This window comes from Struthio camelus, chromosome 5, assembly GCF_040807025.1.
Source record: "Struthio camelus isolate bStrCam1 chromosome 5, bStrCam1.hap1, whole genome shotgun sequence".
Taxonomy (NCBI): domain Eukaryota; kingdom Metazoa; phylum Chordata; class Aves; order Struthioniformes; family Struthionidae; genus Struthio; species Struthio camelus.
The window spans coordinates 39,840,756-39,866,966 of NC_090946.1; the positions used below are offsets into that span (position 1 = coordinate 39,840,756).

General features: G+C 40.7%; 1 protein-coding gene across 9 annotated transcripts in view; it reads left to right on the forward strand.

Moving 5' to 3' along the window:
* Positions 1 to 26,211, forward strand: part of AMBRA1 (autophagy and beclin 1 regulator 1) — a 138,315-nt gene that overhangs the window by 38,998 nt on the left and 73,106 nt on the right. For 5 of the 9 annotated variants that reach the window (XR_011141457.1, XR_011141458.1, XM_068945798.1 and 2 more), the window contains 3 exons: positions 3,663 to 3,839; positions 17,138 to 17,221; positions 17,783 to 17,883. Coding sequence is in view for 7 of the 9 variants with exons in the window: in XM_068945798.1 (XP_068801899.1) it covers positions 3,663 to 3,839; positions 17,138 to 17,221; positions 17,783 to 17,883 (362 nt within the window). In the remaining 2 variants the exon portion in view is untranslated. The remainder of the gene's footprint in view (positions 1 to 3,662; positions 3,840 to 17,137; positions 17,222 to 17,782; positions 17,884 to 26,211) is intronic. The other 4 variants (XM_068945801.1, XM_068945805.1, XM_068945802.1 and 1 more) reach the window with 2 other exon arrangements.

The following is a 26,211-nucleotide window of genomic DNA, read 5'->3' on the forward strand; positions in this document are numbered from 1 at the left end:
TGTGAGATAGAAAGAGAGATATATACATACATATCTTTCCTATGAAGATCTTAAAACGGGGAGGGTGAAGAGAAACAGACTTTTTTTTTTTTTTTTAAATCAAAAAGAAAACTGACTGTATATAGAACCAGCCTGTGGATGTCTGACTGAGGTCATGTGTCTGTCTGGGGACTGAGGGCTACCTAGTAGCTTTTTCTTTTACGTTCATGATGCCGTTCAGAGTAAGATACTTGAACTTTACTAATGCTAGCAAAATATTCCTGCAGTTCCTTCTCTTGTAGGCTCTCACTTGCCAGCAGCACTGGTCAGTGAGCTTTCTCTTACAATAATACTTTCTCTCTCCCCATAACGAAGGCACCATCTTGCAGTTACATAGCTTATTGGATGAGACAGAAGCTGCTTGGTTGTGGCTTTTTGCACTGCAGCTTTCCTCCCACTCAGCACCTTGTTCTGTGGCTGTCATGTGCCCTGGCAGCACGGTCTCTCCTTGTGAGCCATCTGCTTCAGTAGATGAGGTCCAGTCCCCTCAGAAACCAGGTTAATTTAGCTCTTGTGGTGTTGTCAAACACGGCCTACGGTTGGGTAGACATAAAACTTGGTTTTAGATTTACTGGATAAACTCTGTGTTTTGCCGCTGCTTTATTAGAAGCACAGATGAGAAATAAGTGAACCAAGCAGTCTACTTTGATTGGCTTGTGTTTAGCCAGCTGATAGACTAAATTTGGTCAGGGCTGATTTACAGTTGTATTAAATAGCTGAATGATATGAAGAGTGCTTAATGTTAACCAGCATTTCTTATGCCACGTTATAGGCTTCTTATCTCTTCAGGATAGCTAAATCTCTTATGCTGACTCTCAGCTCTGATTCTGGTTTGTCTCATCCATATTCCAAGGACAGATACAGCCTGACAAATACGCTTTTTGCCCTACATGTGTCCATCTGCAAAGATCTTTTCCTTCTTCCATTGTGTTGATTGTTTCTCTCCTTCCCTTTGTGTTTTATCACTTGTGCCTTTTTCTATTTCAGATTTAAGCTTCTTACCTTTCCTTTGGAAATCATCTTCACAGTCTATCTGTTCTGCATACCACATGCTGTCAGGAAGCTGAATCTGGCCTTTGGTCATCCATTATGGCCAGCTTTCATTACTTAGTCTTTCTTGTTATTCAAACAAGCATATTTATGCTTTCTCTTGTGGTGCACAGCATATTTTGAGAAGACTAAACATGTGCAAATCTCATTCTTCATAGCCTTCTGTAAAACTCTCCCTTGACTTGATGTTAACAAAGAAAAAAGTTTCAGTGGTTAGATTCCTGGGCTGATGAGACCACTGTTTGTGTTTTCCGGTGTTGCCTCATTTCAGTGATCCTTTCTGTCTGTCTGTGCACATCTCATGTTATGGACTTCTAAAGAATGCACAGAAGCCTTGGTTTATGGAAAAACCCAAAGAAGAGAATAGCTTCCAGTTTACTGGTGCATTGCCATAATGCCTTGCTTTTTGTATACTTGGCCTGTTAAATCTTTGGGGAAGTACAGTGAAGTACTGTATTTGTACAGAGAAGTCTTCTGCGTCAAATAAGCATGAGCAGCTTTAATTCATCAAACAGTGCATAAAAGATCCAGGAGGAAATGAAAACGAAGTGCATGTGTATGATTTCCCTTCCCCCTTTTGCTGCCTGTTGACTAAATCTTTAGATCCTTGAGCCTGTAGTCTCTCTGCTACATCTACCTTTTTACTAAGATAGCAGTAGGGTATAGGGAACTTACCTTGGGCTCTCTCTTAGTATATAAAGAAAGTATATTCTTTCTTTCCTCCTCCTTTTGCTATATGCTCTGAACATGTGGAGGAACGGGAGATTGAATGTCCTTGATGGATGACTGCAGCCAAAATATAAATATAATCCATCCTTTTTAAAGTTAGTACACTACTTTTATGCTGCTCTAGGAAACAGTCTCTTGAAATACTATTAAATGTAGCTTTCCTTTGAAATATAATTTTAGGAATAGTAGCAGAGCACTTTATCAGGCCTGGTCTAGTTGTTTGTTGTTCATGCTGACGAATGTGAGTCTACTCATACGTACAGTAAATCTTATTCCCAATACTTCCCTATAGAACCAACGTAGCTCTGGAAGAAAAGAAAAAAAAAATCTTCTAGCTCATGTAACAGTCATATTATCACAGATGATTATGTAGTTATATTTTTGCCACTAGTTGTAGTGTAACACAGTGAAGCTGTGTAGTGTTGGTCCCTATAAAGCTGAGCTTTACCCTGGGGAGTCTTTGTGGCTAGCAGTGAAGTCTACTCTAAAAAGTACTTATCTTCAGGACTGAGTATCAAGCTAGGCAGGATTCCTGGAAGGCAGACAGCCTTTGTGCTTGCCAATAAGTCAAGAAGAAGGAATTCACTATCCCCTGGAATTCACTGTTTGAGATTTTATTTGATTATTTAAAGCTGTTCCAACTTGAATCTATAGGTAAAAATTAGGGCTCCTTTCTCCATTATCACTCACTTGTCCATGATGCCTTTGTAGGAAATGAGATCAGTACTTCCCAGGATCGTAAAAATAGTCTGGCTGCTGACATGGAATAAAAAAGTACATATATGGAGTGGGGGTGGAGCTAGAGGTGAAAGGAATAGACATCTTTGCATCTAATTAGTTAATTCTGAGAGCATTGTTTCAGTGTCAGGGTAGAGGATGGTTGCTGAGGACCAGGGAGAAGTCTCTCCTTTCTCTCTTTCTCACTGTTTTTTCTTTCTCTTTCTCTCTTTTTCTCCTCAAATTTGAGTTCAAGAATAATAGAAATAAGGCTGAAGAAATGCTTATTGAAGTATCTGAGGTTTCTGCACTTTACTGATGAGTAGTTGTATCACAGAAAGCATGTGCTGGGAGTTGTGGATATATGCAGGATGGGAAAAGGGAATCCATTTTTACCCACTGAACACTGAGGAACTAGGAAATAGTGGTGTGCGATGGTTCATGCAGACAAAGGCCTCGCTGCTCTTGAGAAAGTTTAATTGCAGAGGACACATTTCCATTTAGGTAGAATGAAATGGTTTTAACTATCCTCTTAATGTACATGTAGTGGATCTGATAAAATTGCTACTATACGAAAGACCCACCGTTTGGGTTACCAAGTAGTTGAACAGAGCTGTCAAACGTTTCCCCACTTGATCCTTGATATTTTATGATGCTCCCCTTAAACACCCACAGAACAGCAGGACCTTGATTCAGTATTTATGTGAAGACTGCTGCGTTCCTCTTGGTATTGTAAAGCAGAGTTTAGACTGGGTTTGGGCTTAAATCTTATCAAGGATGCTTGCTGGGATTAGTTGTGTGAACTTGTAATAAATGAAAGAATGGACTCTTCAGAGTCTTCAGAAGCAAACTTTTCTGTGCCATAGATGAGCTTTTTGTCTGTAGGTACTATGTAGTATTTTTGTTTGCACGACGGGAATCGTGTGGGAGTGTAATGTATAAAGAGGAAGTTGCACTTGCTTTTTTTTTTTTTTTTTTAAAAACCTCTGGCTTTGTCACTGTTAAAATACAAACAACCCATTTTGTGTTGTGCTCTTATTGATCTGGAACTTGGAGTTCAAAAGGAAGACTAAGGCTGGCTGTCATTCTCTACTCTTGTAATGAGTGTCTGTCTTTCTCTTGCTCAGGTTGTCTCCTGCTGCATATTATGCTCAGAGGATGATCCAGTATCTTTCCCGGAGGGACAGTATTCGTCAGCGCTCTATGCGATACCAACAAAACCGTCTCCGCTCTTCCTCCTCTTCCGCTTCAGAGAACTCAAGTCCCTCTGTAGAGGGAAATGATCTGGAATTTGAAGATTTTGAGTAAGTGTGCGTGCTGCCTTGCTCTCTTGCTTGACTGTTGTCACTGCAGCACTCCTCTGTGGCTTCCTGTAACTTAGCAAGCAAAGACATCTCGGGCTTCTTGTAGGAAAAAAGATAAATTAAGTCATTCAATCAGTAATTAGAGCAATGATTGCTACAAATGGGTCCTCCTCGTTTCTGTTATGAAAATGAAAGGTGCCTTTGGCATGCCAAGCTATCAACCAGACTTAAAGGACTGGTTAAACAAAGAAGAAACTCCTGTCCTGCCATGGAACTGAGATGAGGAGCCAAGAGGTGTATAAGAGCCTTCAAATCTTACAGCAGAACAGGAAGCACTAAGAGGCTTTGCAGGACTTTAGTTCTTTGGTCTAAGGTGGTGGTAGACAGCCAGCATGTTCTGTTTCTTTTACTTGCTGTAAGTGTAGAGCTTGTCAGATTAGCTAAAGTTCATGAGACTACTTTTTGGAAGACTTGATGATCGTAAATTAGTGTCAAGATCAAACTCGGCTTACTGTAAGGAGGGCAAGCAGCCTCACAGTGAGGCATGGCCCTCCATCCAGACCTTAGAACAGCACTTCCTCTAAGCTACTGTATTTCTTTCTGAGCAGTTCTGGTTCTAGATGAACTCTTAAGTCTGTTATCCAACATCTGCTTTTGGATCTGATGTGAGTTAAGTTAAAATCCACCTTATCAGCAGAACAGAGGATATGACCTTTCAAGTCTGTCTTCTGTGATTCCCTTTGAATATGGGATTTTTCCCTATCTGCTTTAAGTGTTTTACTTATTTTTTTCCCCGCTTTATGTATATTGTGCTTAAAAGATAGGATAACCCTGAACAAGATCATGAAAGTAGCCCATGGGGATATTGTAGTAGAGAGATGTGCTTGGCTGAGGGGAGCTATGAGCACCCAAAAGTCTGGGCTTTTATGTTGTTGCTATCGGAGGATGCTGTGAACTTTGCAACAACCAGAACTTTCATGCTTTCACTTGCTGCAGTGGCACATGCTTGAGGTGGCATGATGCTGAACCTCCAGGTCTTTTGTGTCAGGGTGAAGTCCCGTTGTGAAGGACACTGGTAAAACTAGCCACTCACAGAAAAGTAAGAAGTTAATCCCTTTCCGACTTTTAAAGTGGTGGTAGATTTTTTTTTTTTTTCCCTCTAGAATGTTGTTCTGTGAAGCCGTTGTTTTATGTTCCAGCAATTAAATATTCAGAAGCACAGGGTGAGTGAATGTCTTCCCCTGTCATTGTAGCCTGGTTTAAGATGTAAATGAGGGTAGATATGCAGAAGAGTCACTGCCTAGTAGCTTTTACCCAGCAGCTTTGTGGCCTGGAGAAGCAGAAATGTAGCGGCTGCTGGGCCCGTTTTATGGGGAGGGTGTCTAGCAAGCATAGACCTTAATATTTCCATTATTCCATCCTGTTCATCTGGGGCAACTTGTTCTGCTGGGGAAAGAAAGGATGGTAGGTTCTCCATTCAAAGAGCCGAGCAGATTCCTTCAGAGAAACGTGTTCCTCTGCAGATAATATTCATGCAGCAAGAGCGCTTGTTCAGGGAAGCAAGTCAATCAGCTATGCTAAGGTTGTCTTTTATTGAGGGAAAAGGATCATTTATTCCTTACTGTGCAGTGGCTGAACTTGTTGGTTGAATGTTCCATATTGAATCCTGGACTTCTGTTCATTCAGGGCATTCTGTACTTTTCCATCTCTGCTTCATTATCTCTCCTAGCTGATAACAGGGAGCTGTTGTGTGGGGTCCTTTGAGCTGGAACTTGTCTTGTGGCTCATTTGACTTCTGCTGGCACTTCACGATGAAATTTTTCTCACAGAGAGTTATTTTCTTCTCCTTTGGCTCCCTTGTCCCTTCTGCTACTTTGCTTTCTCACCTGAGCAGTGTCATTGATTTTGTTCTGGCCCTCATTCAGATGTTCCGGCTTCCCTGTCTTTCCAGCTCTGATGTAGAAAAGGGAGTTTCTACTATGCGTCCAACTGTCTGCAGCTCATGCTTTTCTCCCAGAATCCAGTGAACTTTCCCTGATGTAAAAGCCTTATCAATTTGCCTTGATGCTTTATCTTTCTTATCTGGACAATGTAGTTGGTAAATATTTTCTTCCCCTTCATTCCCTCCTAGAGATGCAGGAGAAAGGTGCAGGAGTAAGGGTTTTCCTGCTAAGGTTAATTATTGTATGTTTCAAATGAACTAGTAAGGGACATGTGAAACTTGGCTTCTGCACTGTTTCCGCACATAGGGCCTATACAAATCAAACTAAATCCTGTCCTCCCTTGTGCCAGTCTACTGATGGCCATTTTCTCCGTACTGCATGCCAGGAACAGAATCTTATTTGAATTCATCTATGAATACATTTAGCTTGTGACAGTGATAGCTGTGGTGTTGGTCTAAGAGCATGAGGTGATTTTGTTTTATTTTTAGCAGGGATTAGTAATATCCTTTTGTTGTTCCAGCTGTTATGGGGGAGAAGACGACACAAGCTTTACCTGTATTATTTGATCTAATAATATGTTATCTCTCTACATGTGATGCCTGTGTGTAACCTGTCACTGTTGTCATCTTACTGCTTATTAAATACAACTGACAACTGTAAACTTAGTCATGTCTATATGAGAGTATTTTATACAGGTTGTAATATATAGACAGATTGTAATAGAAGGGTATTAACAGATAAATTGATATGAGTGGGTTTTTAGGTTAGGTCTAACAGAATCAATCCTAAGCTAAAACGAAAAGGCTTATTGTATTCTGGGATAAGAGTTTCTAAGTGGAGAATGACATCACTTTATTCTTCCAGCATAACAGGTAAAAGCAGATTTTTCATAGACAAGTCATAGATGTTGAACTTTCTAATTTCCAGGTATTTCTGAGTGTCCCATCATGTTTGGAACACACAGTAAATTTAGATGGTAGGGCCAACCTGCCTTTGCTTCAGCGTGTTCTACAAGCTTAAGCTCTTGGATGGAGTTTGACTAAGTCTGTTCCAGAGATTTCCTTTGATCTGAAACAGCTCTGGTGCTGGAGTGATCCATATTGTGATTGATGCTTCTGTGACTCCTTGGACATCAGCAAGCTAATTTTATTCATACGTGAGTTTTTATCAGTCACTGCAATCATAATGCAGAGATGTTTCTGCAGATGAATTCAGGCTATCTATTTCCCTTTCTGTCTGCAGTAAGCATGGGAAAGAATACAGGTTTCTTTTGTGTGTCAGACTGAAAAGCAGATATGTAGGGCAGCGCGCCACCTTGCTGTCTCAAAGCCTTGCTGAAATCCTTCACTACAGTTCCATAAAGCTTTCAAGCTAAGGCTGAAGATGTGACTGTACCTGACTCCTCTGTCCGCTTTTTGAGAGCAGGCTGCCTGATAGAATACAGATATGAAGGAGCTTAGAGATTACACTGTTGTAACATCTGCAGCTTTTCCCCTTTCTGCCTTCTCCTTTTTGCTTTGCCCAGGAGGATCAGTGCTGGGTTAGATCCTTGCTAGTCTGTGACTATCGCACGATTGAACAGTCTTTGCTGTGTTGTCTCTGTACAACAAGAAGGGCTTTAGGTTGCAGTCCTGAGATCTTGTTTTGGTGCCTTACCTTTTGATTTGCGTTTGTGACACTGCTGAACCCCCAGCCTGAGAATGTGAGCAATAACAGGCATTCTGCTTTTGTGGAAGCAGGCTGTTGCTCTGCAGAGATGATGAATCGGCTGTGGAAAGCTTACTAGGTTCATTGTCATGGTTTTTAGCTTTCTTTGTTAACCTTAAACTCTTCCAGTTAAAGCATCTTCTGGACATAGACTTGCTGGGTCCTCAGATGGTCATCTTGCAGGGGTCTCTTCATAAGCATGTAAGATATACTACTACACGCTGTGTCTTTCCTCTACCATTCTTGGTTGCCTTATTGACACTTTCACAGCTGGAGCTGACAAATCTGCATTACTTCAACAGTCTCTTGCCTTAAAAGATTCTAAGATCTAAACTCACCAGCTGACTGTCGATTTGTTAAAGCTATAAGTCTCTCTATTCATTTCTTGAATATGATTTTAGTTTACTTCAGAGAGGAGCCTGGTAGGCTTCTTACCCTCTTTTCCATAGGTAAGGTGTTTGGTTTGGGAGTTTGTTTTGTGTCATAGTCGATGCTCCGTTTCAAGTTGATATTTTGGTTTAACTTTTTTCATGCATTAAGGAGAAAGATGCATGGCTAAACAGACATTCATGTGAGATATCCAGGCAATCACCCTTCTCTGGAATGTCTCCCGTTAAAGCATCTTTTCTTGTTAGCTTCTTTGTGTAAGAAGCTTGATGTGTGGATTGGTACCAAAAAAAAAAATTGGTAAATTCTTGGAAGCGATTGCATCTGAATTAACACTACGTGATAAGAAAGTGAAGGGGAAATGCATTGGCCATGGCAGTGTGTTTACTCAGCAAAGCCTGCATTTGGATACTTCAGGTTTTTAGGTTTGTTCTCTCTATGGCTTGACGAGTGGAATCACATAAGTGGTTTATGGGGAGGGATTTGTATGTCATAGCAAGAATGTGTTTTGCTTAATGGCCAAGATAGAGATTGGAAAGTTTGAGTGAATGAGAGGAGAGGGGATTTGAGGTTACCACTTGTTGAAACAATTTCTTCCCCACCCTTGGGAAGGAATTCCATAGTTGTATTTATCCTCAATCTCTGCCTCTTAAGACTTATCATATATCATTGTTTGCTGGAGGCACAGAACAACTGGAGCATTAATCTGTAGAAATGCAGTCAATACACAATGCACCTGCCGTTATATCTTAGCACATCAGCTACTAAGAGCTCACGGAGTAGAACTCTGATGACTTTTTGTGTTTTTGTTCAGCTAATCTTTGCCTTCGCTGTTCTCCTTCACAGCCTCTCCAAAATAAATTCCTTAAAAGTAGGAACCAGTTTTTCTTTACAGTAGAAAATAGAGGTTAGAACGGCTAAAGTTTTGTGAGACTTGAAATAAATATGGTGCTTTGATTTACAGCTCTAGAACAGCAACTCAGAGCAGTCCTCTCGTTGTGGAGGAGAAAGTGCCAGGAAGCCCAGAGATAAGGGAAGAGGGTTACTCTGTAAGGTAACTCTTGTTGCCTCAATTGACCTGTTGAGATGGAGGGGATGCCAAATGCTCGGTTTTGCTTATGGCATAATGAAGGTGGATAGGAGTTGACTTGATCAATGATGGCCTTTTGGTTTAGTGATGGTAAGGTAGCTTATCCAAACCACAGTGACGACCTTCCTCAATTGATGGTATCTTACAAGGGTTTTAAAAGCAGTTAGACTCTTCCCCCCGCCCTTACAGTTTCCATCCTGGTGTTTATCTTTTGAGGCTAACAAAAGACGTTATAGGAAAGACATGAGAATAGATGTGGGCTCTGCGCGTCACTGAAATGCTGATAGTCAGAGATCTTTAGCATCCTTGGTGCACAAGTATACCGGAGAAAAGGCAACAATTGCTTTCTGGAATTCCTAGGTGTTACAGTCTGTCGTGTCTTTCTGTCTCACTTGAGCTGCTACAAATAATATTTGTGTTAATATTTTGTTATTTGAGTTCAGATATTAAAAACAGGATTGCTGTTTGTTGCCTGTACCTGTCTTTGTTGTTGTTTTCTTCCCAGAGCCCTTTTATCTGTGCAGCTCTGTTTTTAACGTCGTCCCTACCACAACTGTTTCCGAGCTCAGATGGCTCTGCCTCATTGGTTTTGAAGAAGGTGGACCTTCCCAAAAGGGACTTTCAAGGCAGACTGAATTTTGTGGAACTTGGCAGTCACGTTTTGTTCTTTTTGCTAAAGATCTTTTGAGCACTTAGCATTGGGTTGGTACTTCTAGATACATAGCAATTTATGTTAATTATATTCATCATCAACAGTTGCCAGCTAAGAATGCGAAGTCCTGGATGAATGGGAGTGATACTGAATCTACACTTTGAACTTCACTTTTCAAGGATTAGAGTCTTAATTTTGTTTCTGATCTACTTGGAGTAGCCTGCAGCTTCATTTTCCCTGATCTTTTTATCTCCAGCTTTCGTAACGGTCTTATATTCTAGTTATCTTGATCTTAATGTCTAATACCAGTGTCTGGATGTAGTGACAGGCAATGACTGTTTCCTTATAGCAGCACTCGAGGACGTTTCTAATCTCTCCAGAATAATGTTGATTCCATTTGCTCAAACTGCAGAAAGGGGTAAGTGTCTTTCTAGCAGGGTGGTGAAAGAATTGAGTGCCTTCTGGAAGCTGAGTGTTGCTAGGCAATCTCACATTGTATTGCATGTGATTGGTGGCCTGGGCTTGTAGAAAGAGTTTTGATGTCGAGAGTTTATTTCTGCCATTGAATCTACTTATGAGCTTTGCTCATTCGCTGCTTTTTGTTTTTGTTTCGTACAAATGAAATTCTTAAGTTGATGTAGGTCACCTTGTAGGTGTCTTCTGGCATTAACGAGAGTGATTAGGAGGAAGCAGGTTGTTACTAGTTTATTGCTGGCAGTGGTTAACATTCTGCAAACTTGTAGGTCTCACAGATTAGGGTTGATCATGCAGTTATGTTTTTAACTGTATTTCCCTTGGAAGAGCAGCAGAGTAATAGTAGAGTACATAGAAAAAATGGTGTTTACTTTTGACTGTCAATTCTAGTGTTGAAGTCTGATGGGGCAGCTGCTTTACAAACTGTGTTCAATCAACACCAGTTGTGAAGTTTCCTAGAGGTTAGAATTAGCCATGGGTGAAGTTTTCCCTAGTCATGCCCGTCTTTGGATGAATATTGGAAAATGCCTAATTAAAGGATTGGAAGAGTGGTTGTAATGTTGGATGCTCAGTTTTTATAAAATATTGAATCTGGTGCTTTTCTTAATACTCATATGCCAATTCTAGCCTGGGGGGGTAGAGATTCTCTACCTTCCTCTGTCCTCTGAAGCTTTTGACTTCTAGTGATTCACTGTAGCTATGGGGTCTATTTACCTTATTCTGAAAGATATCATCAATTTATGAGCCCACCACACAGTGAGGTGATCAAATTAGAGGCAACTTGATACCTTCTCTGTGCTTAGCACTGTGCGAGTGCTTCATTGTGGTTCCAAATTAGTCTTTCTCGGAAGCAATTAATCCTTTGCATTTAACAGGCAAGTGCTGCTGCTGTTTCTCTTGACCAGATGATCAATCCTCGCTTATGTGATGCTTCTCTGAAATACTTGATCTTCTGAAGTGCCATTATTAATCTTGCAAATTCATTTCCACCTGATTGGCCCTCTAAGAGGTAATGAAGGCTGGGAGGGGGTATCTTTTTTCTGATCAGGAGAGCCATTAGTGACCAGCTACCTACAGTACTTCTGCTCTTTTATAGGAAGTTTTAGCTGATAAATTGCTGAAAGATCCCCCCTCCCCCCCCCCCTTTTTTTTCCCTCTTGATGTTCCCTTGAAGTTCTAGTAAAAGACTGACTTTCTGGTCCTCAGAGGAACATGTGAAAACGGAAAGGCATCATGTCTTGACTTATCTAACTTCTTCTTCAATTGTCGTATTAAGCAGCTATATTAAGAATAATTTTGCTAGTTCCTGTCCTTACAATTTCCTTACAGTTTCTCTGATATTTTTATTCTTCAATTTTTTTGGCTTCTACTGTTACACTCAGGATTGTTCTGCAGTCCTAATACATTTCCTTGCCAGGAAAGGCTTTTTGTGTAGCAGATGCTTCTTTTTGCTTAATTTTTTTGGTTCCTTCTTGTTGCATCCTTGTGTTCTGCCTTAAATATCTCTCCTTCAGTAATGCCTTTAAACATAGGCAGGTAGATTTATGCCTCTCATTTTTGCTAGATTATGTGTATTCTTTTAAATCAGTGTTTTCATCCTTCTAGTGTCTGTGGATGTCAATACTTGTTATCTTGTTTAATGTGCTTACTGCTCCTGACTTGCTTATTAGTACATACTTGTGGAAAGAGAGGCCCCGATCAAAGAGGTAAGTTAGTTCTTTTGCATCTTTTCTTTTAAATATTTTGCTCTTTTTAGGTCAGATACCCTTGTCATCAGAACCATACGTAGAGTGGTTCCCTTTTCCTGGGGTGAGTGTATGACTTCTCCAAGGTTCATAGTTTGTGAGCAATATAGAGAATATGGGACAGAAACTCCATGTTTTGATCAAGAGTAGTCTCATTGATCCTAAAGGTGTTACTCTGGCTACCATGTCTCACTGCAGAGTTATAACCAGCTTTCTACCTGCTTTTGTTTTTTCCTTCTAGGATACCTGCATCTAACTGAATATTCAGAATGTCAAGGTTTTATTTATTTCACATTTACTTTTCAGAGGCTTATTTCCTGGAAATACTTTGTCTTCCATAACTCCTTTTGTAGGAGGCAACCAGGATCTTGCAGGATCAGGCAAAGAAATATAAAAGCTCTAACATCTCCTGATGTTTGCTGTTCCTCTCAGTTGATAAAGCTAGTAGTTAGTTTTCTATCGTAGTGGTCCCAACACTGTATGACCCTTACTTATCAGTATGGTGCTGGAAAGTGATTGACATTCGTAGATTCACCAGAAAACTTCATGTGTCTTTTCTGTTTGTTTATTTCTTACTACTTCCACACCCTTCATGAGTAAAGCATGTGCTTTGCCTTGTAGTCCTGTGAGTGTACCCTTCACAGAATGTCACCTGTTTCCGTCTGACTCGGCAGAGAACCCTGTGAACTGCATGGCTTCAGGATCTTTCCTACTCCTTCAGTATGGCCAGTTTGGTATGGCATCCTCCACATACCTTAACTAAAGAACCTAGGGTCAGACTTGAGAGAATAAACTTGACAACATCAAAAGCCAAATGAGTTGGTGTTTTCTGGGAACTTCCACTGAGCTCTTGATATGATCTGTGTGCTACTCCTGCCCTCCCTGCTGTCTCCTCTGAAATAACCTGCTGCAATTATAGACGATTTTAGGTAAGTAAGTGGAAATGCTTTATGTTTCAAGTGTTTCAGGTATTTTTATGAGGAAATATTATGTTCTTTCTGTTACCATGTAAAGATGGTGCAACTGAATCTCATGTAAATACTGCAAGATATCAGTACTTGCCACTTAACCAATTATTTGTTATTTCTATTGTCCTCGAGTGTCTAACCTCTGCAATAGAAATTGATTTAACATTTTAAATCGGATCACAGGAAACACTATAAAATGCTGAAAATAACAGAAATTGGGTTGGTCTCACATAACTTGATTCTTAGGAACTTGCACGACTTACTGGTGCTGGCTCTCATAATTGAATGAGTTTTCAAAGAGGTCATTGTTGACCTAATTCTACTGCGAGTGTAGTCAGTGAGAGTTTTAATACTGACTATACTGAGAACAGTTAGGCCAACAGATTGCATTAGAAAACCCATGCTGTGTGTTTAATTTCACTTCCTAATACAACAGTCTCTAAATATTAAGGATAATTCTTGCCAAGATATGTTTTTTCCTTTTCTGACAATCTTGACTATGTTCTGCTTTTCTATCTTTTGTATCCACTCAGTTAATTAATGCGGTAGCCAGTTTACCAGACAAAAAGAATACTTTTTCTCCTAACTTTAGGATGCATAGTTCTGCATCTCCGTCTCTGTTTTCAGAGCCATAACTGCCACTCCGTTTTATCCACATTGGTCAATCTTTTCTATTAACGAGGAAACAAAACAATAGCAGGAAAAAAAAAACAAGAAGTTTTGGCTGTCTTATCCAATTTAGGATAAATCTTCATCCTCCTTCTGCTCTTTTAAAACTCCATCAACCTTTTTGAATATGTTTGAATGTCTTTTCTTAATCTACTCTGTGTTAATGTTAACTTCCCCCCTCGCCCCCAACAACTTTTATTCTCCATATTGCCATTTTGATTTGTCTCACGCTGGTAACTAAATGGGTTATTCATGAACTGAGTTTTGAGCCAAACCCTTAGAAAGTTATTTTGACCGTTTCTTGGTTCCTGCCATTTTCCTCCTAAGACAAATTAGTCTGTTAAATAATTATGGTGTTAAGTCTCCTGTGTCACTTTACCTGCTGATTACTTCTGATTCTTTTGCTATATCTTACTCAATGGATTGTTCACTTTCTCCATTTATTTCACTGCAGAAGTTTCCCTGTGCTATTCATGTTGGCTGGCGTACATATGACCAAGACTATTCCGGGAGATTTTTTAGCTTTGCTACAGCACTTGCTGTGGCACCTCTTTGTCTCATTTTTTTTTACAAGGAGGTTGTTGTGTTGCGTTTCAGAAGAGGCTTTTAGTATATACATACTCTGAAGGATCCACTTTTCAGATTATGTTATATAGATTCTGTGTTGCAAATCATTAGCTGATGAGTCTGTAGGAAGCTAACACTAGACAGAAAGGCAGAATGTGAGATCTTCGCTAGTACTTTAGAGAACTTGGAAAATTTTTCATTTCTTGCAGGAGTGCTTCATGCTGGCACTCCAGTCATGTTAACATCTGCTCTCGTCCCTCTGTCAGCAGGCTCTGCGTGATACAGAAATAACACAAAGTGCCACCCGTCTTCACTGATCTATAGGGTTTTTTATTTTCCTTTTTAGAAAGTGCAGGAAAAAATCTTCAGCTGGCACCAGGGCAATATCAGCTGCTCCGGTTTTTCAGTAGTAGATGCCTAAAGCACTCTTGCATAGAGTTGAGCATGGGAGTTTAGATGTAAATGACACTGTAAATTAGTAATTCAGAGTACTTGTTTGGTAATATTCCTCTTTCATGCAGCCAGCTACAGGATTGTATCTTGTGCTTCCCTTATGGACTATAGTAAATGGGAATTCTAGCACTCTCAAAGGATATGTACTGCTTCTCACTCCAAATTGTGTTACTTGAGTATAGGACAGTCATAGTTTGGCTCTTTTTGTTTTGTTGGGGGGGGGGGGGAGGGCAGAGAAAATAGGTTGCTGTGTCTGTTGTGGTAAAAACTGAAGAAAAATCTAGTCTATATTTTTTGTCTTAGAGGCTTTTTGTGTTGGAGGATGTATGTGCAGTGAATGGGACAGAACCGGATCTGAGTTCTCCAATCAGAAGCTCTAGCTGATTGGAAAATGTGTCTAAAAATATTTTACAGGTGCTAAGTGCATTGGCTAGTGGCATTAAAAAAATTTATAATGAATGATTAGTTTCTCTAGGTCTCTTGACACCTGCTGTGGGGGGACTTTGTACTTTTTTCTTTTTTCTGCGTGCCAAAACTAGTTCCTCATTCCTTCTAAAACCCACTGTAGAAGTTCTCTCTAACCAGAGAGTTCTGCAGTGTGCAGTCCTATTTTTGTTCCTCTTGCTGCTATTTGCCTCTGTCAGAAGCATCTTCTAATGCTAGTAAACGTCCAAAGTAAATGCAAACCCTCAAGACTCTTTTGCTTCTTTACTCCCAGGGCTGCATATCAGCAGAGTTTCAAAAACAGTAACAAGGACGTTTAAGAAATGTATTGCTTGTCTTACTTCTACTAGCTTTTACTGCGTGTGGCAAGATCTGGAACATGACACTTCTTGTCCCCTTTAGCTATTTCTCTTTGGCAGAAAAAGTTGATATGTCAGCACTGAACTTCAGTATTCCCTCTGTTATCGATTCGCTTCTTACTAGGCTGGAGGCCTCTGAGAAAAGAATGGCAGCAGCTTTTGCTTTGCTGATTTCAGGAACCCTGCTGGTTTCACAGAAACCTCAAGATGATGTGCTTTGTGTCCCTGGTTGTGAACCGCAAATGCTGCGTCTGCAGTGAAATGGGAGGAGAAATGGAAGCTTTGAGCTTTGATTTAGTTTGATTTGGTTTTGGTGAAATAGTTTGAAGTGCTAATGAGCTTTGCAGAACAACCTCTGCTCTTGTGTTCTTAGTTCCTCAAATGTGTGGGAAACAGCGTAATGGACTTTCTTCTCAGCCCACGTTTCTTGCTCACTGACTTTAAGAAACAAAACAAAAAAATCCCCGCATGCACAGCTTGCTGGAGTGGGTTAGGAATGTTCTGCTAGTGTCTTGCAGAAGGAATGCTTAGTTTTCTAGTGATTCTAAGGCTCTGCAAATAACATTCTCCCCACAACTGCCTAAGAAGGAGACAAGTACAACTTCAGTTATAGATGGGGATCTGGAATCCATGGAGAGCAGACTTGCTACTTGTGCAAGGTCACACAGAAAGTAAATTTTTGAACTGAGAATAAAGCATTGTGGAAGTCTGTTTCAGAGCTCGGGAGTCAGTGATGGAGTCTTGCTGTTTTCCTTGCAATTTTAGTCCTATATGTTTATAGGTTCTGTGTGACCCATGGATGAAGTTTTAAGTAAATTGTATTTGTTGAGGCCTCTGGAGGTTCCCTGGTCTAGCCTCCTGCTTGATGTGGGGCCATTGCCAACATGAGGTCAGGTCAGCCATGGCTGTTTAGCTTTGAAACCTCTGTTCAGTCTTGAAACCTCTAAGGATGACGATTCCACAGCCTTTCTGGGTAACCTCTTCCAGTGCTGCATTGCCCTCCTGAGGAAGAAGGTTTTCCTATCTCTACTATGGGACAATAAATCCTGGAGCCTTTCACCTCATTCCCCCAAGGCACAGCCATTTATTGTGGAACAGAATGAGAGGTTTTGAGGAGGTATAGGTTTATCTGATGTCACCTAATATTTCTGACTTCCCTGGAAAAGCTTATGAAGGATGAGATTATCTTAAGCTGTGATGGCGCTTAAACTTGATCTTGAGGGAGCTCAAAAGAATAGTCTCCATGTTATGCTCTGTTGTCAGCACTTCTGGAAATGAAGAAGTGAAACTTAACAGATCTCTCTGTCCATGAGAAAGTTCCCTTCAGGATTGTAGTGTGCTTGGTTTTGCTGTCAAAGTCCAAATTCAGAGGTTTCCGTTTCTTTTGCACTAGCGCTGTTGTTGATTTGTTGACTCTCTGCAATCTGGTCGATACTTTTGAGACACTGTCAAAATGTGAGGAAGACACATTTATTTCCCAGGTGACCCATATTTAAAACTTTCAGGACTCTTGGGTATAGGAAGTTGCATGAATTCAGAACTTTAGGAGCATATGACTCATGCAAGAGACCCACAAAAACTCACTAGTATTCTCAAGATGAGTATTTGATAATGTTGGATTTTTCTTTCCTTCAAGTTTACTTTATCATAGATTTTTTTTAATGTGTAGTGTGTGTATTTATTTTATTTTTTATATATATGTGTATGTGTGTGTATATATATGTGTATATACATGTGTGTGTGTAAATATATATATATTAAATATATATATATAATATATAATATATATATAATATATATATATATATATATATATAAAAAATTTTATTTTCTTTTGCTGAAGGGACAATGGAGACCGATCCAGGCACCGAGCTCCCCGGAATGCCCGCATGTCTGCACCATCACTGGGGCGCTTTGTCCCCAGGTAAGGCTTGTACGTGTAACATTGAAAGGGTAGGAAAATCCAGAAGACACCAGTTGCACTACAGCTCTATGGTACTTTCAGATGAATTCTCTTTCTTGTACTGGGCAGCTGTTTGCTTGCTTTGCAATTGTTGGAACCCCTGAGATGGCAGGTTAGCGTGATTGGTTTGTCCTGTGGCATTTGAAGAAGAGCTTGGTCTTTCGTGCTTCTTATTTGCAAGTTGGGGCTACAGCGTGAAGGCAGAATAGAAAGGAAAGGAAAACCTCATGGGATTCTCAGCGAGACCTGCTGTTTTGAGATTAGAAAGCTATCGTGGGAGGTAAGGGATTTGCTTAGTGGCGACTGAATGGCCACATCGATTGGGGAGGATCTGATCTGTGATTTGCCGCTTGTTTGAAGCACAGAAGTGGATGGCTCAGGAGAGGAGTTCAACCTTCCCTGTGCTATGGTCTGTTGCAATTGAGTCCTGTTCCCTCAAAGAAATTGCACTTGCTGTTCAGGGCTCTAGTACTCTGGGATGTCTTTTTCCTCCCTATTAGTTACTCTCTCTTTCTTTTGCAGGCGCTTCTTGCTGCCAGAGTACTTGCCTTATGCTGGGATTTTCCATGAACGTGGACAGCCTGGCTTGGCTACCCATTCCTCTGTCAACAGGGTTTTGGCAGGTAATGAGACTTCCTTGTTTGGAGTAATGGTATGTATTAGTGATGTTTCTTTTCATGAATCTGTGCCTAGACGGACTGATCAGCAAACGTTTAATTCCAACTGTTGAGGTGTTAGCCAAGTCCCTTGAGGCAAGAGAAAGGACTGCTGGAGAGTGGAGTGGTGAGCTTTCATTCAAGTGTTTGGGCATTGCGGATTCCATACTTCAAGTGTGTGTGCATCTCTACATGAATTGGGGAGGGCTGCTTTTAACAATTCTCCCTTTGCTTAACCTCCTCCCCTGTTCCTAGATATCTTTTTTTTTAACAACCTGACAGGCTAATGATCAGCTTGCTGCAGGTCCTTCTAATTGAATTATAGGGTGCCTTGTTCGTGTTCCGGCTGGCAAGATACAGACAAGGCAGTGCAGGATTCAATTAGGATCTTAATAAGTGTGTATTAAGAACTCTGCTGCCACCACGTACAGCGCACAGGCATTTGGGAGCCTTAAAAGGGCAGGCAGAGGTGGGGCAGGAGGAGCAATATGGGAGAAGAGGAATATGACACTTTGGCAGATCGTGAATGAAACTTACAGATGGCATAATTCTTGACTGGATCTGAATTTCTCTGCAATTAACCTCCCAGTGCAGAGGAGTCATCTTGGAGCTTAAGGGAGAAAGGGAAGATGTGTGGACAGTTAGGCTGGGATGTGCTGCTTTTCCCTTCTGTAGGTAATCACAGAATCATCACTAGAAGGAGTGCTGGAAGGTCTCTGAAGAGGTTGTGCAGCCCATTCCCTTATCCTAAGGCAGGATCAGCTATACCTAAACCACTTTTGACAGGATTTGTCTAACCTGTTTTAAGAGTTCCGTTGATGAAGGTTTCCGAGCAGTTTCAGTGTGTGGATTGTTGTGATTTTTTGCATGGCTAGTTTAGCATGACAGTGGTTTTCATCGTCTTCGATAACTGATTTCTGTCTCTTAAGAACTAGAAGCATCTCCTGATTTTTTTTTTTTTTTTTTTTTTTTTTTTTGTCTCCCTGGGCATCCCATTTGAGTGCATGTATGGTTCATAGTCCTTGCTGTTGCAATAGTAAGAGAGCAACCAAAGACTAAATTCCAAAACACCTCCACCCCTTTTCTTGGGAACCAGTGGAGCTAGCCTGTGGCTTTAGCTGACGCATGTTCTTTCCCATGCTTGCTGATTGTGTGGGCTTCAGCTGTTGGCACGTGGAAACAGCACACTGGCAGATAATTACTTGCTGCCAAGCAACACTGCAGAACTGTTCTGCAGCCCAGCTTTGTTGGAGACACCTGCCTTTAACCCTCCTCCACACCTCTTCACAGTGTGCCGTGTTCCTTTGTGGCTGGGAAACAGCCTGGCTTTTTCTCCTTGCATGTTTTAGGGAACATGAGCCCCAAAATGCACATGAGTGTTTGCTGCATGTAAGCAAGCTAAGATTAGCAAAAGAAGGCTGAAGTTGTAATAATAATAGGGCTCTTAACAAACAAGGCCAGTCTTTTCTGTATGGCACTATGCTGGACCTACTCAAGGCAATGTTTGTTGGCTCTTCCAGCGCTATGGTACCTTACACTGGAAATGACTGGGACTCCACAGTAATGGCTTTTATTGACTTAAATACAAAAATGATTCATTCTACTAGCGCAACAGCTCCTTGTGATATTCTATTTCTTTTACTTTATAGCCACGCTTTCAGAATGTAGTACATTTGTGTTTAAAAACACATTAACGTGTTACAGAAACTAGGAGAGTTGAAGACGTAAATATTAGGTGGAGGCGTGGAAGATGAGAACTAATTGTGGAATAATTAGAGGGTTGCTTGTGTTAGCTAAGTTGGTCAGCAGCATTGGCATTTTAAATATTGTATGTCAGAGCTATTGAAAGTTGCAGTGCTGATAGTATGCTTTCCTTTTTAGTTAGCCTGGGCCAAAGCAAGATGTTATTGTAGTTCTCTCTCCGCTACCATAGTGGAAAAACCTCCACTCAAGCTGACAAGTACATTAACCTTGGCCTGCCAGTTATGGCTGAGGTTGCCAGTCTTGGCAGAGGAAAATCAGTCATCTTCCCGTTAATACAAGCTAATCTAAACTTGAGTGCCTTAACATACCTGATCCTGCTCTGTATCCAGGCTGTCATATCTGAATTATGTTAAATTTATAAATGCCAAATATATTTCTTACGCAACCTCTCCAGCGTTTGAGAAAAGATACCAAGAAACTGTACTTCTAATCTGACAGCTTGCTGAAAACTAGCAATAGGCTTCGGTAGTGCAATAACTGTGGTCAAATATCAGTGAGAACTGTTTTGGGGGAAATACCCAATTACACTTTCTTTCCTGTCCCCTTACCCAGTTACTGACATATGAGGAGAGGAAATAAGAGAAGCAGAGAGATCTTATGGGTGTGGGAATTACTTTGTAGTGTGCTGACTAAATTTCTTAATGTCAGAGTTCTTGCTGTCAAGTTCTATCTGCATTTACTTTCAGCTGACTACTTTATATAAACAACCTCTCATTGTTTAAGTATTGTTCTCATGCAACTGTTGTAGGCAATAGTTCCATGCCAGGTAAGAGTGCCTTATGAATAAATTCTTAGAGCAGCCTGGTTTAATGAACCACTAAAAATTACAAGTTACCTAAGCAGACAAGGTAATACAACACCACTGTAAATCTGCACTGTAACAGCTCTGTTAGTATGTTAGGGCTCTCGGATGCCAGATGGGGACCTAAATTGAGGTTAGAGATTGCTTTGTACTCATCAGGGAGAGGTGGCAGTCCCTGCTCCAGAGCAGTTCCAGGCAAAGTGTAAGAAGGGTGACAACAGATGGGTAAAGCTGGTGGGAGTTTAGGGGGAGAATGAAGCAATAGTAGTCAACATGACAGACATATCTGCATGCCATAAACCTAATTTGCATGTAGTTTTGGAACAAAAACAAGTCCCAGTAGCACCCTCCTGACTGACTCCTCATCTACTGGTACAGTTTACGCCTATTAGCTGGTATGATCTGCTGCATCCCTGTGTTTTGTGGCACCAAGTAAAACGCCATGTCAAAATTTATTACATCAACGTTGTTACCTTTAGCATTCAAACTTGTAATCTCATCAAAAAGTGTTGTTAGTTTGACAAGTTATATTTTCCTGTAAAGTATATGTTGATTGGCAGTAATTACACTGTCCTCCTTTAATCCTTTATTAACTGAGTCTCATATCAGCTTTTTCATTATTTTGTCTAGAATCAAAGTCAGGCTGACAAGACTGACATGTCTCATCCTGTTTCAACCTTTTAAAATACTGGTATAACACTAGCATATTTTTCAGTCTTCCACACTCTATTATTTGAAGACTCATCAAAAAATCAGAGTTCATTTGGCAGCTTTTCTAAAGCTTTTGGTAGTGTAGGTTGTAAGCTACAGTCTGGACTCTCTTCTCCTCATTGAACTGTCATAAATGGTGAGGTTATGGTCTCCAAGGAGAAGTCTATAAAGTGAAACCTAGTTGAAGTGTTTTTTGAAACTGATGGTGAAAGGGATAAAGACGTTTTGGCTTTTAATTCCCTAGGACATGGCCTACTGTGTGCAATGTTACAAGTGGAATACAATGTCTTAGGGCTGTTTGTCTTTTAGTCTCTTGGGCTCTCTTCCCATTACCAGCCAGCAGAGGTTTTTGTTTTTGTTTTTTTTTCTGGTAGGCACTTGGGCTTCCCAGGGGACGCTGAAGGGCTGTTCTGTGGTATGAGGTTACACCTTTCCTAATGGACGCTAGTACTGCTGCAGAGCTCAGCAGTGTAATGTGCCTGGCTTTGGCTCAAGGAACATACAGCTCAGTTTTGTATGTGTACCACCTCCTATTGCTTTTTTTTTTTTTTTTTTCCTTGGAGCTGAATAATTCTGCCCACTGCTTTCTTTTGCAGATTTATCTTTGTCCTAAGACACATTGTGAACAGGACACTGCTAAGTAATTTGAGGGCGAAGTACTGGGTAATTTTCTTGAGCATCTGGTGGTAGACAAATGTAGATCTTAAAGCCTATTTAAAAATCAGTGAATAAATAGAAAACCCACTTCACTGTTGCCAGAGTGCTTATGACCTCTTGTGTGCCTGTATGAGCTTTTCCTTTGGGCTTTATAGCAATTATCTGACTATTTTCTTTGTGGTGAACAGAGACATGCTGATGCTATAGTGGAATAGAAAAGGCTTCATTTTCAGTTTAGTGGAAACTCAGAGGAAGAAAATCAGTTTTTGACAAGAAACTTGCAGGAGGCTTTAAAAATTGAACACAGATGCCGATTTGTTTCATTCCTGTTACTCAACAGGAGACCTGCATGTGAAGTCTACCAGTTTAAGGTATAGTTACCTAGCTTTGTGAAATGCTTCTGTCTCACTTCACTCTGCTTTAATAGAAGTTTATTCAGTTTTGTGCAGCTCATAAAATAAAATATTTTTTTCTTTGCGTGAGCACAGATAGTCTTTGTCTGGTTCTGGCTTTGCCAACAAGACTTATCTGTCTAAATGCAATCTAGCTTAGTTGCTCTGAATCCTGCACCTAATGGGGAGATCCAGACTCAGCATGGCTGAAGGGTTGAGTGGTATGACACTCTTCATTTACAGTTTCTGAGTTATTCCATTCCTATTTCAGGGCAATAGATTCAGACCAGAGGCTGAACACTTACACTTATTCAAAGAATGAGCTTCCTATTACAGATTTTCCCGTAGCCTGCCCCTAGTCAGACTGTGACCCGCTACAAAAGTGATAATGGTACAGCCTTGGATATCTCTGCTTAGATTGCTGACAAAGCTGTGTTATACAGATTGCGATGGCTATCTGTGGCCTTTTTACACTGGAATAGGACTGAGGCCTTGCTCAACTCTCTTAAAGGTAATGATGTTGGAGTGTTGACAGCCTGACCTTGATTGGGACCTATGACTTCAAAGTGTAATGTTCAGTATCTGTTCAGATTCTGTTTCCCCCCAAAGTCGTGTGTGCTATTCCATTCTTGAAAGCTTGGATCCCTGGCAGAATTTCATATCATAAATCTTTGAGTCAGAACTTCAGCTTCTTGTTTCTGGTACTTCTGCCAGAAACTACTGGAATATTAGAACACAGCTCTTCATCATCTAAAGTTTCACTGTGATAAAAATGAATTAAGGATGGATAAATGTTTTCCTTTCTCGGCAAGGGAAAGATTTATTGTAGGGCATGCTATTTCTCCTAATAAGAATTAGCACAGTGACCTCTCATGAGTCCAGATTTATGAACCAGACCCAGCAGCTAAGGTGTCTCCTCATTCATGTTCCCTTTGATCACTCTAGCCATGTTAACAGCTTACTTTTCAAATATATGCTAGTGGCTCCATCCCAGGATGTTGCCCCAAATGGATGTTGATGAGCCCCTGATACACAGACGATGGATAGAGTGTCAGTTACTGCTGCGACTAGAATTAGCCCAATAACCTTGCACTTCTCCTCTAATGATGAAAGTGATCATGATAAGAGGCTGGCTTGGTTGCCTTGGATACAGTATTGCAGGCAGATGCTCCAGTTCCTCACCATTGGAGGTGTGACTGATTCCCATTGCTCAAGCTTCCTTGACCTAAAATACTAGTCCTCTTCCCTGGAGATATTTAAAACCCACCTGGACCCAATCCTGGGCAGTGTGCTCTAGATGACCCTGCTTGAGCAGGCAGGTTGGACTAGATGATCTCCAGAGGTCCCTTCCAACCTTGGCCTTTCTGTGATTCTGTAATCCTGTTCTGTTGCTTGTAATATCTCTTGGTGAGCTGTGAATTCTGTTCTGAGATGCGCTCACCATTCAAATGTGCTTGCAGTGGTACACAACTGTACAAACTGGGACTGAGACAGATGACTTCAGAGCTCCAGAAGATCAGCAAGAGTTGATGGGAAAATACCTCTTTCTTGTCTCTGATGTATGCTTGTTTTTCTCACTGTCAGCAAGTGTGTACTCAATTCTTTCTGGGGGGGCTTTCTCAAAAGTTTCCTGAGACTGACTGTTGCTTTGGGACCATACCTTCAGATGTTTATCGTTGACTTCTTGTTGTTCGCTTGCTTCTGCCTTTTGAACTAAGACAACTACATGAATTTGGAGTAGTGTCCTGATCTAACCCTCCTTTTTACAATGAACAGATCTGTAGCATAAGACACTTTATGAACGTGACTGTGTACCTTCTTATGCAGTGTGTTTCTATTATAAGTCTGTTGTTCACATCTTTCCACATTAAGCAGTAACCTTTTGAGTAACCTCATTCTCTCTGTGCTGTCTCCATGATCTAAGTCAGTGGTCACTAAATGTCATAAAAGGCTTAAAATATGTATCAGGTTCTTTTGTGACTGGAAAGCTGCAGACACCTGTCTGCTTCATGACAGTTCCCTTGGGAACTGTTTATAATGCATATGAAAGTGCAACCTCCCATGTAGAAATGTAAAGAAGGAAAGAGGATGCAGTGCTGCTCTGAAAATGCATGAGATGCAAGCTCGTTGCAGTAGGGAGGGGAAAATGTGCCTTTGTGGAATTGTTTAGAGGTATTTGCAGGGATGTCCCTTTCCCCAGTACAGTATTGAAACTTCTGAAGTCAGCAGGATTTTGGAAGTATGTAGAAAACTGAAATGTGTGACATACTTCTATTTAAGTGTTTGTTTGTAAATTGGCTTCATTTATTCTAATAATACGATTGCACCGAATGAGCTTTCATAAAACTTAGCTGTTAGAACTCAGCTCTCACCTGCCTTCACCCTTCTTTTACTGGGGCTCTCCTAAAGCAGCTTTTTGCTACGAAAGATATTAACATTGCTGCTTGATCATAGTGGAGTATCCCATAAATAAAATATCCTGATAGACTGTTATTGTAGATGGATTGGATGAGGGTAGAACAAAATCATGTACTGTGAGTTAGCTGTGTTTAATATTAGATTGGTTATTGAGTTCTGTTTTGTAGATTCTGTAGCAGAGGCTACAAGACTATATGATGTTATGACTGCGGTCTGAAGGTGAGCTTCTTAGCAAACATTGTTAAAGTGAAATCCCTTCCCCGAAGGTAGGAATTTGCTTGTTCATGCTAACAAAATGGAAACAACCGGTAATATGTAACTTGTTGTGCCTATATAGGGGTCACAAAGCTGATCCACAGATTTTCCCTAGCAGTTCCATCTTTGTGGTACATCAGTCATTTCTCATGTGTTGCAAGATACTAGTGAACTTGTGTTATTTCCGGCTCTGTGCTTTAATTGGCAGTCCAGCTGCCCCTTTTCTCTTACTGTAATCTGTGCCATCCTGTAGCATTGTAGCTTGGCTCAGTGAAGACTGAAAGGTAGCTAATGTGGTTAGCATTTGAAGGAGCCACAGACCATCTCTTTTAAAATACTAGTCTTCTGCAAAGACCCCAAAATGTTCCTGAGCTGGTGGCATTGGTCTTAGTGAAGGTGAATGCTACGCTGAGAGAAGACTTAGTTCTGTCCAGTTGGACATCTCCTGAAAGGGAATAGCAGGTAATGTTGAGAGGAATCCATTAACATGTGCCTTTACGTGACAGAGAAGGTTGTGCTGTTACCCTTCCCCTCCCATCCAAAACGTCAAATTCCGCAGTTAGAATCCGTGCAGTTACTCATCCTCTTTTTGATATCTGCTCCTGACGTATGCTGTCACATACAGAAAGCATAGGCAGGATGAAAGTGTCTGAATACTTTGTGGGCTGGAATGGAAAAGCATTAATCTGGCTGTCTGCTTATAATACCCTTCTTACTCCATGCCTCTGTTTGCTTGTTCCTTCCGTTCAGCAGTAAAGGTACCTTCTGGGTGTAGAGGTATCTGTGTTGCCAGCTGTGAACAGATTCTATTTGAATTCTTCAGCTGGGGCATTAAGAATAAATACAAAGCACTGGAGACTGAAGGCAAGAGGGAATAAACAGACTTGAATCAAAACAAAAAGCATAATCATTTTAGCAGAGAACTGTTGTGAGATGCTATCCCCTATGTGATTCCAATGATGAGGGTACTCTTAAGGCCTGTGCAGAGGCTCCAAAAACAGCTTAACTTCTACAATAAACTTGTGATAATACTGTGCGTATCTTTCATACGGAAGGAGCTGCCTCTTCACACCTGGGAGCTGGTCCAAATAAGTCTCTTAGATATTGCATAATAAAGGTGCAATGGGAGAGTCAAAATGGTGCTATCAGTGCTTTAAAGCCTGCTCTTGCTCAGTCCTTTCTGTTTTTTGTCTTGCCTTTATGCTTTTGCAGCTCAGCCCATAGTTCATATGAACCTGCTAAGTCTGGTAATGTGTTAATTGGGAGGGATGTGAGTCAATTTGAAATGAGAATCCA